Here is a 17,056-nt window from a genome sequence, read left to right as displayed (position 1 = left end):
TGAAATATATAAGAAGTGCGTCAATAAGATTTCTCAGAATGTCATAAGACCATTATGCTTTTGATTAATATCATGAAGTAAACTTTATCAACTTACGTATTTTCTGAGACCCATGAACAGATGATAGAACAATAGGACACATGGGGAATCAAGAACATAGGCATCTCTAGTATTTCTATGAATAGAGTCATCTATGAAAGTTGTGCATTTGCTCATTTCGTTTGCATCGTATGGATCATGCCAAAAGGAAAGAAGGGATAGCCTTAACATACCTGGGTCGATTCTCTTGACAACCCCTCTAACACACGTTAATTGCGAAAAAACACTTGACGGCGAATCAGAGTAGGGAAAAATCCGTATGATATTCTTGAGAAAGATTGCACCGTACTCCCTTAAAATTGCAACATCTCACGTTGCTAAGATGCTAAGAAATCTTGTTGAATTGCTATGAAATCTTGTTGATTTTTTTGAAGATGTTATGAAAATTCTCACGTTACTTAGGTTAGAGAGGTCTTATAAGTAAGTTGAATTATTGAAGATCTCACGTTACTTATGTGATACATGCATCTCTCTTTTAAGTTAGATATGTCTTATTTTAGAATGGATGTGGGGCCCACTTTATGTGGTGGCTAAACCACATACCTTTAATTTGCCACCTTTTCCTAATGACTTAAGAGTCATGAACCTTGGGGTGGCTTACCGCCACGTAGGGGGTTTAATCTTATCCAAATTCTTTAATTAATCACCCAACAATTTCTTAATTAACTAGGTAATCTCCCATTACCCAATAATTAACCAATTACTCACATCATTAAGAATTATCTTAACTTACTTAAAATACTATTCACTTTTAACAGACCTTATACACCTTACTATCATGGTCATGTAGTACCTTGTATGGCACTATTCCATAAATATCGGGTACTATAGCTTGGACCGTATTTTATCCCAAATCGACAATCTTCAATGAAACCCATTTTCTTTGATTCGTTTACCCTTTAACCTTCACAGAACTTTACTTATCGCCTATTAAAAGTAGCATAAATTCTTATAACCTCAAAAATAATCTCATCCCCGAGTCTACGTCGATTAACTTATGACTAAACTTTTACGTACGAAATGCGAGATATAACAGTAATTTTGCTTTTGTACTTTTGCATTTTGTGTAAGCTGTCTCACTTTGTAAACATATATATATATATATATATATATATATATATATATATATATATATATATATATATATATATATATATATATAATAAGGCTTAAATGTTAGAGAAATTTCAAGCTTGTTTCTTTATGATTGCAAAGATTTCGGATGCGTGATGGTAAGCTATAATCTCGCGCTTTAGTCGTTTATCGCACTCTAATTTAATGCACTTTAATTGAGTTTGAGCTTTAATTGCTAGTGTTTTGCACTAATTGTGTGTTTATACCTTGTAGGGGTAATTTCGAGCTATGTAGATGTTATGGAATGAATTCGAGCTATTTGGAGATTTGAAGTCCGAGTAAACGCACAAGGAATTAAGCCAGGATCGCATTTGAGGGTCGAAAATCACGTCTGGATATCAAAAAGTCAAGAAAAAGCCGTACTCTGAGAAAACAACACTAGTGCGGTGCGTGGGGCGGCGCGTGGCATGCCGCGCCTGTACATTTACCGGCTTCCTGATAGATTTCAACTCTCTGGATTTCCCCACTAATGCCCCGCATGGCATGTCACCCCATGCAGCGCGCCTGTGCAAGTTTTACGGAGTAGTTATCATATTTCGCGCAGGAAAAAGTGTTTTTGTCTGGGCCCGACCCTACTTGGTATATATACATGGAAAAGTATTATTTTTGGGACTTTCGACGCATCTAAGACCTAAGGAGGCTAAGGAGGGTTTGGAGAAGCAAAAAAGCACAAGGAGTTCATCATTCAATCCTCACTCAAGACACGAGTTTGGATCGTTTTATGTTTTCCTTTACTTTAAACATATTTGTGATGAATTACTCCATATCTATGGAGTAGTTCCATTTAGGGTTTGATGGATATGGTGTATTGATATTTGTTTGTGGATTACAACTCTAGTTTTAATGTATTGAATCGTTTTGGATGTTTTAATAGTTGCATCTATATTCACATGTTCATATAATCGAGAGAGGCATAACTTGTAATATCTTTGCATTATCTTGTTGGTTGAATTCATTAATTCCTCTTAGTAATCGAAAGAGGCTAGTTGAATTGTTGATTAAACCTAGTTAGGAGGATAATCGAAAGAGGTTCTCCTAAAGATCAATCCACTATGAAGTTGTACATATCTTCACCAAGCTTAAATTGGTTCATATCGTGAGGTTGAGACTTAATCAAGAGAGGAGTTTCTACTAAACGTTTGAACTAATAATTGAGTGAATTCGAGAGACTCGCTTGAACATTAGAAGTGAATTAACTAGAGTTAAATCCCAGACCTTTATCGTACACCTATCCAATCAATCCCTATTTTCTCCCCTTAATATCTTCCTTGCTTACTTTTGTTCGAATGTCATTCATCAATTAGCTTTAGATTCTTAGTTAATTTTAGTTTTGAATCATATAATTCTCAACTGATGATTATCTTGGATAGCAATCTAGCTACAAACTACGATAATACTGTTTAACTCCAATCTCTGTGGATACAATATTATATTATACTATATTCGACTAGCGAGCATATTTAAGTGTGTTTCGAGCTCGTCAAATTTTGGCCCCATTGCCGGAGATTGGCAATCAATAGTGTTGAAAATAGTTTGTAGTTCTAATTCAGGAATTATGTTTTCGTCAAATTTCTTTTCTTTTTCCGTGTCTATTTTATTTTCTTTATTAGTTAACTTCTTTTCAAGATTTGTTTTATAGTACCTAACAAGTTGGAGAAGATACTATAGATAGTGAACTCTAAATGCTATGAAGATGGAGTACAACCAACATAAGAAAACGGTTGAAAAGTTAGCAGTTGAATATTATCAGCGGTCTGCTATGTATTTTAAATGCGGTGGAAATCATCTATGGGTTGACTGTCAAGCAGGTACGTACTCTTCCTATGATTTGTATTTTAAAAAGTCTCACTCTGTTTCTACTCCGTACAGGTATGAGGATTCATATGGGCACAATCTTGACTCTGGTTGGGATGAATACCCTTATTATAACTGGAATGGAAGTGAAGTGAGAAAACTACCTCAAGATGAGAATGGTAGTTTAGAAGAGCTTGTGTATATGTTCATAAATAAGGTGGAAGGGAGATTTACACAAGATGATGAAGCCATTAACAACCTAACAATGGAAGTAAGTCAAATAATAAGTACACTTTCAGAAAGCTCTTTGCGTTGTGATGATGAATATATGGAGGTGATACCCTACGAGAATGAGCCTACTCAAGAGGATGAGCTGGTTCAGAGGGAGATTTCCATGGTACAAGAAGACTTTAATTCAACTGAGATGATCAAAAATAAAGCTTTGGTTGAATATGAAGCAACGGAAAAAGAGTTCAAACCCCCATCCACCTTTCCACATTTACAACCTTTAGTAGAAGAGAATGATAAACAAACGGTCTTAGACATATAAGAGGAATTTTCACTTGACCTTTCTTCTTTGTTTTCTTATTCTAACCTTGATCATGTGGATTTTATTTTTGGGGATTTACATGAATATGTATGGATTGATCCTGTGAAAGAATGCAGAGACAAGTTAAGAATCGTCATGAACGAGCAATTCACTGCTCAAGATGAGGATAAGAAGGAAAAAAGCGGGTCTTGTAGGTATTCTCAGAAGAATTGGGCTTAATGAGCTCCACAAAAAATCCCAATGAGCGAGAACGAGGAATGAATTCAGAATTAGGGGTGGAGTTTATAAGTTCGCAGAAAAGAAGAAAATTCATGGAAGTTTTCTTTGCCTCTTGCTTTTTAATTGTGTGTCATGGGGACATGCCACAACTTAAAGTGTGGGGTGGGGGATAACTGTATGTTGTATGTATATGTGTTAGTTTAGTTTTTGTTTAGTAGGTTAGAGATATAAATTTCTTTTTGATAAAACATAAATTTTTTAAAATTTTCAATTTTTCCCGACAATGGATATCATATCGACAGGTTTCTTGAGGGATTAAAGTCAAAAGAAAAAGATAAAAAGATTTTCTTTTGTTAGGTAGTGTATTAATTCTCCCTTGGTTTGTCTTTGGGTCGCGGTTCTTTTCCAAGGGTTTCGTTTGGACCGGGTATAGTTAGTTTTTATTTTTGTTAGTAGGAGGAAACCTTGTGCTATGATGTGAATTGAAGCAATATCTCTTGACTTAGTTATGCCTTGAGAATAGTGAGTACTTTAGTTGTGACGCTTAGGCTATGTTTTTTACTCTTGTATAAGTACCTTAAATTGTGTGATCTTGACTTTGCTTAACTGCTTTGACTAGAGTGTCTTGATGATTACGATCTTGGGTGAGTTATGTGCCATGTGTGTGAGAGGTTTTGTGTTATTCTGTGCATTGAATTTGATGTCTAGAACTTGCCCAGTGTATTTGCAAAGCAAAATAGTTGTCTTATTCAGTCTTGGAAGTGATATAGGTGTTTCTTTGTTGAGCCAGTTATATGTTGTTACCCACCTAATTGTTATGTATCTTAGTTAACCCCTTTGAGCTTGTAATCTTATTTTTTTGGCAACCACATTACAAGCCTTACCCATTTGTTTGAATTGACCATTTATTTGAACCATTCACCTCTCGCGAGCACTTGAAATTGTTATGAACTTTGTAAAAGTTGAAGTGTGGAGTGGTTGGTTTGGCTTTTGAGAGGAACAATTGAAATAAGATATAAGGTGCACTGTTTTGAGGAAAAGTAAGAACCACTTGAATTAAAAAAGAAAGAAAAAAAATATAAGTGTATAATTGTGCAAAATATTCCTTAATAGTGGACACTTGAAGTAATTGTGCTTAAAGAAGTAGGGAATTAAGGTGTATGGATGTAAAAGTGGAGTTATGGTTTGACGTAAGTGTGGGGTTTTGAACGGTTAAGTGTATGTATTAAAGTTCTTAGGGAGGTGTAGTCACTCTTATATCTAAATGTATCCTACCCGTCCCGCAGCCTACATTACAATCAATTAAAGTCCTATTTGATCCTTGACTGAATGGGCTCGATTAGTTGAGTAGTAAACTATGGGCAAGCCTATGGTTCATCTTTTGTGGCATATGAATGTTATTTTTGAGAGTGAGTGAATTCTTTCTATCTTGAGTTCCTAATTATTCTTAATTTCATTGTGTGCAGAACTACTCTCTATTGTTGAGTGAGGGTACTTGATTCATGAAGGAAAGGTAATGCTTGGCCTCTATGTTGGAGTAAGTGAGCGGTTTATAAATAATGCATGGTACTTGTGACTCAATTCTTGAGGCTAGGATTTTACACTATTGTGCTTAGTCTATTTTAAATATTCTTGGTGTGATGAGTTAGGAGAGTTGTTTAAAAATGATGTATCCTTATAAAGTGTAGTTTGATTGCTCGAGGACGAGCAATGGTTTATATGTGGGGTGTTTATGGTAAGCTATAATTTTGTATTTTAGTCGCTTATTGCACTCTAATTTATTGCACTTTAATTGAGTTTGAGCTTTAATCGCTAGTGTTTTGCACTAATTGTGTGTTTATGCCTTGTAGGAGTGATTCTGAGCTATGTAGATGTTATAGAATGAATTCGAGCTATTTGGAGCTTTGAAGTCTGAGTAAAAGCCCAAGGGATTAAGCCGGGATCGCGTTCGGGGGTCGAAAACCATGTCCGGATATCAAAATGTCAAGAAAAAGCCGTACTCTAAGAAAACAACACTAGCGCGGCGCGTGGCGCACCATGCTTGTAAATTTATCGGCTGCCTGACAGGTTTCAACTCTTTGGATTTCCCTACTAATTCCCCGCATGGCGCGTCGCCCCATGCGGTGCGCCTGTGCAATTTTTACAAAGTAGTTGTCCTATTTCACGCAGGAAAAGGTATTTTTGTCTCGGCCCGACCCTACTTTGTATATATACATGGAAAAACGTTATTTTTGGGACTTTTGACACATATAAAACCTAAGGAGACTAAGTAGGGGTTGGAGAAGCAAAAAGCACAATGAGTTCATCATTCAATCCTCACTCAAGACACGAGTTTGGATCGTTTTATGTTTTCCTTTACTTTAAACATATTTGTGATGAATTACTCCATATCTATGGAGTAGTTCCCTTCAGGGTTTGATGGATGCGGTGTATTGATATTTGATTGTGGATTACAACTCTACTTTTTATGTATTGAATCGTTTTGGATGTTTTAATAGTTGCATCTATATTCACATGTTCATGTAATCGAGAGAGGCATAACTTGTGATATCTTTGCATTATCTTTTGGTTGAATTCATTAATTCCTCTTAGTAATCGAAAGAGGCTAGTTGAATTATTGATTAAACCTAGATAGGAGGATAATCAAAAAAGGTTCTCCTAAAGACCAATCCACTACAAAGTCATGCATATCTTTACCGAGCTTAAATTGGTTCATATTATGAGGTTGAGACTTAATCGAGAGAGGAGTTTCTACTAAACGTTTGAACTAATAATTGAGTGAATTCAAGAGATTCACTTGAACATTAGAAGTGAATTAACTAGAGTTAAATCCCAGACCTTTATTGTACACCTATCCAATCAATCCTTATTTTCTCCCCTTGATATCTTCCTTGCTTACTTTTGTTCGAGTGTAATTCGTCATTTATCTTTAGATTCTTAGTTAATTTTAGTGTTGAATCACATAATTCTCAACTGTTGATTATCTAGGATAACAATCTAGCTACAAACTACGATAATATTGTTTAACTCCAATCCCTGTGGATACGATATTATATTATACTATATTCGACTAGCGAGCATATTTAAGTGTGTTACGAGCTCGTCAAATTTAGATGCCTTAGCACGTAATAATTAGGTCTTATTCGGAGGTTCGAACATTGTTCGTTTTTTATATTATTTTTCTTAAGACTCGTGGGAGCTTGGTATGACTGAAAGCTTTTCCCGAAATGTTTACTTAGAATATTTTATAATTTTGCCGAGGGTGGCCTTCGAACCAGTTTAGAAATTTTGAAGGCCTTGTGTTTTGGTTACGGTTCTCGGACGTCTCCGAGTTGTTCTAGGACGGCCATAGCCTTTTAAGTTCGAGTGTTGCCCAATGGGATTATTATCCCGAGCCATACGGGCTTGCCCGAGACAATAGTCCCCGAATAGAGATGGTCATAACCTTTGAAGTTCAGGCACTTCTTAATAGGTTTTGTGCCCCCGGGCTTCGTAGCCCGAGCTGTCTGGGCTTTTCTGTGATGATAGTCCCCGAGCAGGGGTGATCTTTTGAATTCGGACAAGGGTGGCCCTTGGGCCCGATGTCCTGAAGGTACAAAATACAGTAGGTTTTTAAGAGGCAAAGTATGTATCTGCAAGGTAGAAACTTTCTTTTATTTCCGTGCAACATACAACACTGCAAATGTGTACAAGTTTCATCCGGGATTAAGTGGCCTATGTGGGCACCGTTTATTTGATCGTTTGGCCCTTATAACAAATCATATCCACCAAGCCTAGACTCGTTTGAGCTTGAAGTTTCCTTCCTTGCAAAAATCAATATCCGAGGGTGATGGCCCCAGTGTTCGAGGCTGATTTTAGAGAGGGCTCGGATACTGTTGATGCGAACCTTGACACCGGTTCACAGTCGGTCTCCAATTCTAAGTTAGCACGATCCATTATTGCCCCGTTAAAAACCTTGCCGAAAAACCCATTTGGGACAAAACCGGTTCGAATGGAAAAGGAGTGTAACGCGTGCTTTCAGGCCTAATAGTCGCATCGTTCCTTGGTCGTTACCTGCAAGTGTCGTCCAAATCCGTAATATATTTAAAGAAAGGCAATGAATGGGGTCGTACCTTAGTAGTAGTATCATTTTAAGTGGGTTATGTTCCAGTTATTCGGTAGCCGTTCACCGTTCACCATTTCGTGTTTGTACGATCCTTTGCCGGTGATCTAGATAATTCGATATAGGCCTTCCCATTCGGTCCCAGCTTCCCTTCGTTCGGGTTCCGGGTGGTCAGCGTCACCCTTCTTAACACCAAGTCCCCGACACTGAAGTGTCGAAAGTTGTTTCTTCTATTGTAATACCTTTCGATCCGTTGATTTTGGGCGGCCATTCGGACGAGGGCAGCCTCGCGCCTTTTGTCTAACAGTTCCAGGTTCGTACTCATGGCCTCGTCGCTTGACTCTTCGGTCGCATATCGGACCCGGAGACTTGGTCTTCCTACTTCGACCGGTATAAGAGCTTTGGCACCGTAGACCAACGAGAATAAAGTAGCCCCGATACTGGATTTTGAGGTCGTACGATATGCCCATAGAATTTCGGGCAAGATTTCCTTCTATTTTCCTTTGGCATCGGTCAACCACTTTTTGAGGTTCTAGAGTATGGTTTTGTTCATTGACTCTGCTTTCCCATTTCCACTAGGGTGATAGGGTATTGATAGGATCCTTTTGATCTTGTGGTCCTCGAAAAACTTGCTCATTTTGCTGTCGAAGAACTACTTGCCATTGTCGCACATGATCTCAGCCGGCATTCCAAATTAGCATATTGTGTGGTCCCATATAAAATCAATAACCTCATTCTCCCTCACTTTCTCAAATGCCTAGGCATCCACCCAGTTAGAAAAATAATCAGTCATAAATAAGATAAATTGAGCCTTACCAGGCGCCCAAGGCAGGGGACCAACGATGTCCATCCCCTATTTCATGAATGGCTAGGGCGACAAGACCGAATGCAGTGGCTCCCCGGGCTGGTGGATCATCGGAGCATGCCTTTGACACTCATCATATTTTCGTACGAACTTCTTTGCGTCTTTTTCCATATTGATCCAATAATAGCCGGCTCTGATTATCTTCCGAACCAATGACTTTGCGTCTTTTGTTATTTTCTCCCCTTGATATCTTCCATATTGATCCATATTGATCCCGCAGGTGCCCTAGTGGACTTCCCTCAAAACGTACTCGGTATCTCCTGGCCCCAAACATATGGCAAGTGGACCATCGAATGCTCTTCTGAATAGGGTACCGTCTTCGGACAAGCTGAACTGGGCCGCTTTCGTACGCAAAGCTCTCGATTCTTTAGGATCCGAGGGAAGTTTTTCGGTTTTCAGGTAATCTATATACTTAGTTCTCCAGTCCCAGGTTAGGCTTGTCGAGTTTATCTCGGCGTGGATTTCCTCCACTACCGATTTCATGAGTTGTACGACCGTTCCCGAGTTGAATTCATCGTCGTCAACCGACCATCACAAGTTAGCAAGAGCATCGGCCTCGCTGTTTTGATCCCGAGTTACATGTTGTAAAGTCCACTCCTTGAACCGATGTAGCATTACTTGTAGGTATCTTCACCTAGAAAAATTGGCGCCCGCTTTGCTAAGTGCCTCTAGGATAAAGTTGTATTTCCAATGCCATCCCATATGTGTTGTGACTACTTACCATGATTTAGCTTGGTCTCATTTCGCTTGGTCCCATCTCAATAAATTGCGTACCTTCCTCTTCTCGGACTAGGACTCCACTTACCGCTACCTTGGATACCGCTAGGTACAGGTACAACTGTATGTCTGCCTTCAGAGCATGAAGCAAAGGGAGGCTCGAGAGGTACCTCTTAAGTTCCTCCAGATTCTGTTGGCATTCAGGGGTCCACGAGAAGTTATGCTTCTTCTTTAACAGTGAAAAGAATCGATGGCTCTTATCGGAGGACCTCGAGATGAATCAACCCAAAGTGGCTATGCGCCCGGTTAACCTTTGTACGGCCTTAACACTATCCACAACGGTGATGTCCTCTATGGACTTAATCTTATCGGGATTAATCTCAATTCCCCGGTTGGACACTATGAACCCAAGGAATTTTTCTGACCAGACTCCGAATGCGCATTTCTCAGGGTTCAGTTTCATATTGTACTTTTTCAATATGTTGAAGGTTTCCTGCAAATGTTCCAAATGGTCCTCTGCTCACAGGGACTTAACTAACATATCGTCAATGTAAACCTCCATCGATTTTTCTATTTATTCTTCAAACATCCGATTTAGTAAGCGTTGGTAAGTGGCACCGGCGTTTTTAGTCCGAATGGCATTACATTATAGCAATAGGTACCATATTTAGTGATGAAGGACATTTTTTCCTGGTCGTCTAGGTCCATCCGAATTTGGTTGTACCCGGAGTAGGCGTCAAGAAAATTGAGGATCTCGTGGTCGGCCGTTGCATCGATCCTGCGATCGATATTTGGCAGGGGGAAGAGTCCTTGGGGCAAGCCTTGTTTAAGTCTTATACACATTCTTAATTTATTTCCCTTTTTAGGGACTACTACTATGTTTGCTAACCAATCCGGGTATTTAACTTCCCAGATGGACCCTATTTTAAGGAGTCTTAGCTTGTGAGTGGTTATCTCCGGTGGAATCCCTGTCATATTGAGATGGGACCAACCGAAACAATTTATGTTAGCTATAAGGAATTAAATGAGTTTTTTCCTCAGCTCGGGATTTAACCTCGTGCCCAGGTATACCTTACGATCAGGCAGGTGTCCGATCAATATGACTTGCTCTAGTTCATCGACTGTTGATTTGGTGGCATCGGAATCATCGGGGACTATGAAAGACTCGGGAACTCCATAATCGTCGTCCTCATTTATCCCCTACTTCTCCGGTTCCATCAAGGCCGGTATCGGTAATTGCTATTTGGTTTCGTCTTTGGCTATCGGGTTCAGAGCCTTCGATGTTGAAAGTGTGGATACCGGGATCACCTAGTCAATCGTGAACATCTCTTTTGCGGCCGGCTACTCTCCGTAAACTATTTTAATTCCTCCAGGCATTGGGAATTTCAGCATCCAGTGTAGTGTTGAGGGTATTGCCCTCATGTTATGAATCCATGGTCTCCCGAACAAAGCATTGTACCTCATGTCTTATTCGATCACGTAGAACTTCGTTTGCTGAATGGTCCTGGCGGTGTTCACCGTTAATGTTATCTCCTCTTTAGTGGTCTCGCATGCCATGTTGGATCCGTTTAGAACCCTGACTACAGGCACGATTTGGTCTTGCAAACCCAGTTGTTCCACGACCCTCGATCTAATGATATTGGCCGAGCTACCTAGATCAATCAACACACGCTTAACTCGAGATTTATTTATGAGTAAAGATATTACTATTGCATAATTATGGGGTTGCATGATGCCTTCAGCATCCTTGTCATTGAAAGACAAGGCCCCTTATGGTACGTAATCGCGAGTCCATTTTTCTCTCGTAATGGATACTTTGGTGCGCTTTAACATCGGCCTCTGGGGGACGTCGACCCCGCTGATGATCATGTTAATGACGTGCTGAGGTTCCTCCTACTCGGTCTGTTTATTAAAATCTTTATTCCTGAAATGATTTTTGGCTGGATCGCTCAGGAACTCCCGGAGATGTTCGTTGTTGAATAACCAGGCTACCTTCTCCCTTAACTGTCGGCAATCTTCTGTTCTATGGCTATATGTGCCATGATACTTGCATATTAATTTGGGATCCCTTTGGGCTGGATCGGACAGTAGAGGTCGAGGCCACTTGGTGTCTCTGATGCGTCCGATAGCGGATACGATAGCAACAGCATCGACGTTGAAGTTGTACTCTGATAACCTCGGTGCTTCCTTAGGCCCGATGGGCCTGTCAAAACCATTTTTGCTCATGAGTCCCCGGTTATTTTGACTCCGATTGCTTCTCCTTTCATTTCTCACAGTGTTTCGTCCAGATCCGTTACCCCTACAATCACCGTTGTATGGCAGATATCGATCCCTAATTGACCTTGGTTCACGATCAATGTCTATTTTGGGTTTGTCACTAGCTCGGACAAGATAAACAAACCCGAAAGGGGGCCTAAGATGATCATCTTCTACTCTAATTTTTGACTGATATTGGTTATGCATATCGGCCCAAGTTACGGCCGGATATTCTACCAGATTTTGCTTCAACTGCTGCAAAGCCAACGAGCTTCGAGTACTGAGTCCTTGGGTGAAGGCCTGAACGGCCCAATCGTCTGCTACCGGCGGCAGGTCCATCTGTTCCATTTGAAATCTTGACACGAACTCACTAAGCATCTCGTTATCTCTTTGCTTTACCTTGAAAGGTCCGATTTTCTAATCTTGACCTTGATGGCTCCAGCGTGCGCTTTTACAAAAGCATCTGCAAGCATGGAAAATGAGTCAATAGAATTGGGGGGTAAGTTGTGATACCATATCATGGCTCCTTTTGACAAGGTCTCCCCAAACTTTTGCAGCAAGACTGATTCGATCTCATCATCTTCTAGGTCGTTCCCCTTGATGGCACACGTGTATGAGGTCACATGTTCATTTGGGTCAGTTGTCTCGTTGTACTTAGGAATTTCAGGCATACAGAACTTTTTAGGCATCGGCTTCGGGGCTGCGCTCGGAGGAAAATGTTAATGAACAAACTTTTTGGAGTCTAGGCCTTTCAATATCGGTGGCGCTCCGGAGATTTGGTCGACCCTGGAATTGTAAGTCTACACCTTCTTATCGTTGGCTTCGATTTTCTTTTCTCCAGTTTCCACCCACTTTTTCAATTCCCCGATCATCTTTATTATCTCGGGGTTGGTCCTGGGCTCAACTTCATTTAGCCTATATGCGGTTGGTTCATTTCTGCGAGTGTTTTCCCGAGATGATTTGGGCTCAACTCTACTGGGAGCGCGGCTTTGGTTCTGCAGTTGGGCTATCGCTGCCTGCTGAGCCTTCAGCATTTCAAATATCGCCCGTAAGTTGATCCCATCTCCTTCACCGTCACAAGTATTTTGGGCTACCGACCGGACTCCCCCGCGGGCATTGTTCTCGTAATCGGTGGGCAAATTCGTGTTGATGGCCATATGTGAGCTGGCGTTGATCGGGTTCGCGACCGGAATTTCATTGGGATCGACGGGGGGAACCTCGTTACCGGGCGCTATATTGTTGTTCTCGCCATGGTGGCGAGACTCAACATCCGTATTTATAGGGGCAGATTAGGAGTTCGACATTTTAAAAGCAGACCTGAAATCAAAGACACTTCAAAGAACAAGTGTGAAGTAGGGTGTGTTATGGAAATTTGTATCAAATTGCCACTATTATCCTTAGCCCCATGGTGGGCGTCAAACTGTTTACCCTCAAAATCGGATAACAATTAAATTTGTAAGTGATTTTAAGGATACACAGATTTATTTGATACAAAACGATAAATTAGATTAAAACGTACAAATAGAAATACAGTAAATCCAAACCACGCGAGGATGATGTCTTCAGCCTTAATGAACTATTTGCCCTAGATCCGGACTCACAATGGTCAATATTGATGAATGAAAGAAAAGCTTAGAATAACAGTGAAAATAATAATATATTGCTTTGGAATACGTGTTACAACTTTTTAATAAATTATGAGACCTCTCTTTATATAGTAGGGGAATCCCACTCTAGGTATAACTCTATAAAAGGTAAAAAAAAAACTTATGTTTAATTGATTGCTAGTTCTACATCGATACGTGCCGAGATTCACGCCGTGATATCCGGCCGGTCACGAATATTACGGTATCTTGTTGGCCGCGCTTGATTACCCAACGGCGCTCTCCGAATTCCTTCAGGTTTTAGGTCGATCTCGAATCATGACCCCGATATTATCGAGGGTCGATGGTCGGCCCCCGTAGTCTGAATCGAGAATATTCTTGCTTCGATTCCGATCTTTCGCAATCATATCTCGAGCTCGTTTTACCCTGTTGGAGGCCGGAGTGTATCATGAGCCCGATTTTTACCCTAGACAAATGAAATTGGACTTTATACTTATCAGCCGCTTCCACCCAATGGCGTTGGATTGGAAGAAGGTAATGGGCTAGGCTAGCTAAAAGAGAAAGTAACCTATTTTCTCTGCTCCCTGCTCTTCCTTCCCCCTCAGAAAGTTTCTCCATCTGTGTCTTCACTCTCAATTGTAAAAACTTACCATAAATTCAGAGTGAATTATTAGTACATATTTTCACCTAATTAAATCACTTAATAAGTTAATTGGTTTGATTTAAACACAATATATTTTTGTTTCAAAGCAAAAAGAAAAAGCCTAGAAGTCTAAAGTTTCGTGTACGGAAGGTCTAATTCTGAGTCAAAGCTCTATTTATTACCCTATTTAGTCTTTTCTCCTGAGACGATTGGAGGTTGGGGAAATGACACCCTTGAAGAAGGGCCTGCCATCATCGGGTAAAAAGAACATATAAAAGTACTGTGCACTTGTTAAATGACAAATGAGTGAGTGCATAAACTAGCTGATGCTTTAATCAAATGTTATTTAGTTACAAATGAATTAGAATAATTGAAAATCACATCTTCAAATAACAAGATTTAACGAGACTTGTTCATTGAAAAAAGTCTAATTTTAGAGCCTCTTTTGTCGGATGGCCAAACCCATTGCCAGGAATATAAATTAAAAAATTAATGCAATCTGAGCTAATATAGCTAAAAATAAAGAATCAATCACATGGAATTATATTCCTTGTAAATGAGGGATTTACAGTGAAAATTACAAAAAAAATCCTAACTAAAGTAGGAAAATAAACTAGTAGAAGTGAATTAACTGAAAATGAAATCATGGCTAGCTAACCTAAGAACAACAACAGGTAATTGAACTGAAACTACTCCTAAATTCTCCAATATTCATCTAATCAATTTCTTGACTTGGTCAAGGCCTTGTGAATGTTGGAATTCATGATTCTTGTCTAGCTCTTCAAGGAACACTTTGGGAACCAAGCAATTGTCACTTGAGTACAACTTCTCCTGAATCAAGGACGATCCCACAAGTTTTTGCAAATCTGGTGTTTCATATGATTTCCCATTCTCCTGCTAATTCATTGCAAATAAGTCAATTATGCCACTCAATATAACAACTACTTAGCATATATAAAAACGTTCCATGCATCCTAACAATCATTTAATCCCTGATATAAAAACTTCAGTTTCATGCATTTACAAATTAAATCAGTCTTGTCGAGACAAAAAATGGAGCTAAATCTCATTTCCCCTCCAAATTCTGGTTTCTTTTTAACTTTTATAACAGTAACCGCTCATATAAGGTGAAAAGTAACAACAGTTGAATGTTAAAAATGGAAAAGAATTCCACAACCCAAAAGAGGAAAATAACAATAAAATAAAGAGTATATATAGCATCTACTATAGAAGGTGGTAATATTTACCTGATGTGATCCCATGAATTCAAGAAGTCCAACTTGGGCTTGCAAGAACTTAACATACTTGAAAGTAGCTTGAAGCATTTCAGCAGTGTTCATCCTATGTCCCCCAGGTATCAGCTTCCCTAATTCTTGCGTTTTCTCAGTAATCTTCTTTCTCCTTTGTCTCGCCGCTATGCTCTGTGCAGACATCTTCTTCTCATTCTTCTCAACCACCTGATCATGAGAACTGCTGCTAAAAATAGGCGGACTCGGAAAGTACTCCAGCTGTGGCGTAGGAATATTTTCTGGAAATGAAAACGAAGAGAAATCTTGATAGATTTGCCCATTGGACAAATTACCCTGAGTTATTATATCTTGATGATGGCAGTTGTCGAATTGAAAGACTTTTTGCCGTTTTGGATTGCTCATCTGAAAATCAGAGTATTCTTGGATTTCTGGCACGAAACAAGAGCTATAATTTGGTTCCACTGCTGGGTTGGAGTCAAAAAATGGATCGAAATAGCAAGTCTCTGGTTTAGGAAAGCTATGGTCATAGTTGAAATCAAAAAGAAAGTCGTTGAGTTGTTGCATATTTGGTTCCAAGTTGGAGTTGGAGTTGGAGTTGGAATAGTAGCTAAGACTAGCCATTAACAACAGTACCCTTTAAACAAAAAGAGCTTATGTTTAGTATCCAAAAGAACAGATTGAAGCTAGTATGAGACTATGAGTGTAAGAGTAGCAGCTTAATTAAAGTGCAAGAACATGACGTGGTTACTGGTTAATGGTAAGAAATAGTAGAAAAAAGAAAAATTAGTTAAAGGATAGTTACCTTATTGAGATGAGGAAGATACTGTCTGTATCTGATGAATCTCTGCTGTTTTTTCTCACTTGTTGAACAACAGTAGACCTTAACAAATTAAAGAAGATTTTGTTTTTTTACTTGAGGTTGACAAACTAATAATAATAACAGTAATAATAGCACTAATTAATTAATAGGTGACGGCGGAATGGGCAGTTACTGGTAGAGTTAATGGAGGATAAGTTTTAGGGAATGTTAACCGATCCCTCTAATTATGTGGAGAGTTATTAGGGGCTCTCTCAACCGTCTAAAACCACTCGGTAAATCATTACTAAAATTTAGGATGCAAAACTGGTAAAAAATTTCCTACACTAAACCTTATTAATTTATCATGGTTAAAAGATAAATTGAGGTAAAATTATGTATTAGTTTAACTGCTAGCTAGTATGATTTATTCCTATTGATAATAATTTAATTTATAAGGACACACTATGTATTTATTAAATTGATAATAAATATAAACACTAAATATGAGTAACTGTTTTCTCCAAAACAGTTTTTGGATGCTCAAGAACTCTTGAACAAATATATTTCGCTAGTTAATAAGTTTTCTTGCCTTGATCAGTTCATATTTTACTCACGGGGTAAATGGAGGCGTGTCTTTCCCTTCATTTTAGGAGTAATAAGATACAGTTTGGTTCTACTTATTTATATTAGCTTTTGAGATATTAATAAAATAATCCACTTAAATATTCAGATTTGAAACCTAAGAGGCTAATTCTTTAAATAAAAAAGGTAATTTGTTAAGTAAAAGAAAGTTGATGAGTTTTCAACTTCGTGTCATTGTTAAGATTAATTAGGGGAAAAAGAAAACGTGCACCAAGAAAAACCTAGCCATTTGCGACAAATAAAAAAAGAACCTACAGAGCTAGAAATTGAATGATTATGAGAAGAAATAATGAAACTAGAATACTTGAGATAATGAGATATTGAGTGTGGAATATGATTTCCTTTTGTTGTTGAATATCTGTAGACAGCTTTTGGGGCTGAC

General features: G+C 39.0%; 1 protein-coding gene across 1 annotated transcript; it reads right to left on the bottom strand.

The window, feature by feature from the left end:
• Positions 1-14,620: 14,620 nt before the first annotated feature.
• On the bottom strand, positions 14,621-16,152 carry LOC107767645 (transcription factor bHLH53-like). The gene is made up of 3 exons (XM_016586745.2): positions 16,036-16,152; positions 15,231-15,867; positions 14,621-14,877 (listed from the first exon to the last, which is right to left on the bottom strand). Exons 2-3 carry the CDS (start codon positions 15,852-15,854, stop codon positions 14,695-14,697), a joined length of 807 nt encoding a protein of 268 aa, XP_016442231.1. The 5' UTR covers positions 15,855-15,867; positions 16,036-16,152; the 3' UTR covers positions 14,621-14,694.
• Positions 16,153-17,056: the final 904 nt, after the last annotated feature.

This window comes from Nicotiana tabacum, chromosome 23 (genome assembly GCF_000715075.1).
Source record: "Nicotiana tabacum cultivar K326 chromosome 23, ASM71507v2, whole genome shotgun sequence".
In the NCBI taxonomy this organism is placed as follows: Eukaryota; Viridiplantae; Streptophyta; class Magnoliopsida; order Solanales; family Solanaceae; genus Nicotiana; species Nicotiana tabacum.
Note: the sequence above shows the minus strand (reverse complement) of the source record. Positions and strands in the feature narration are given on the sequence as shown.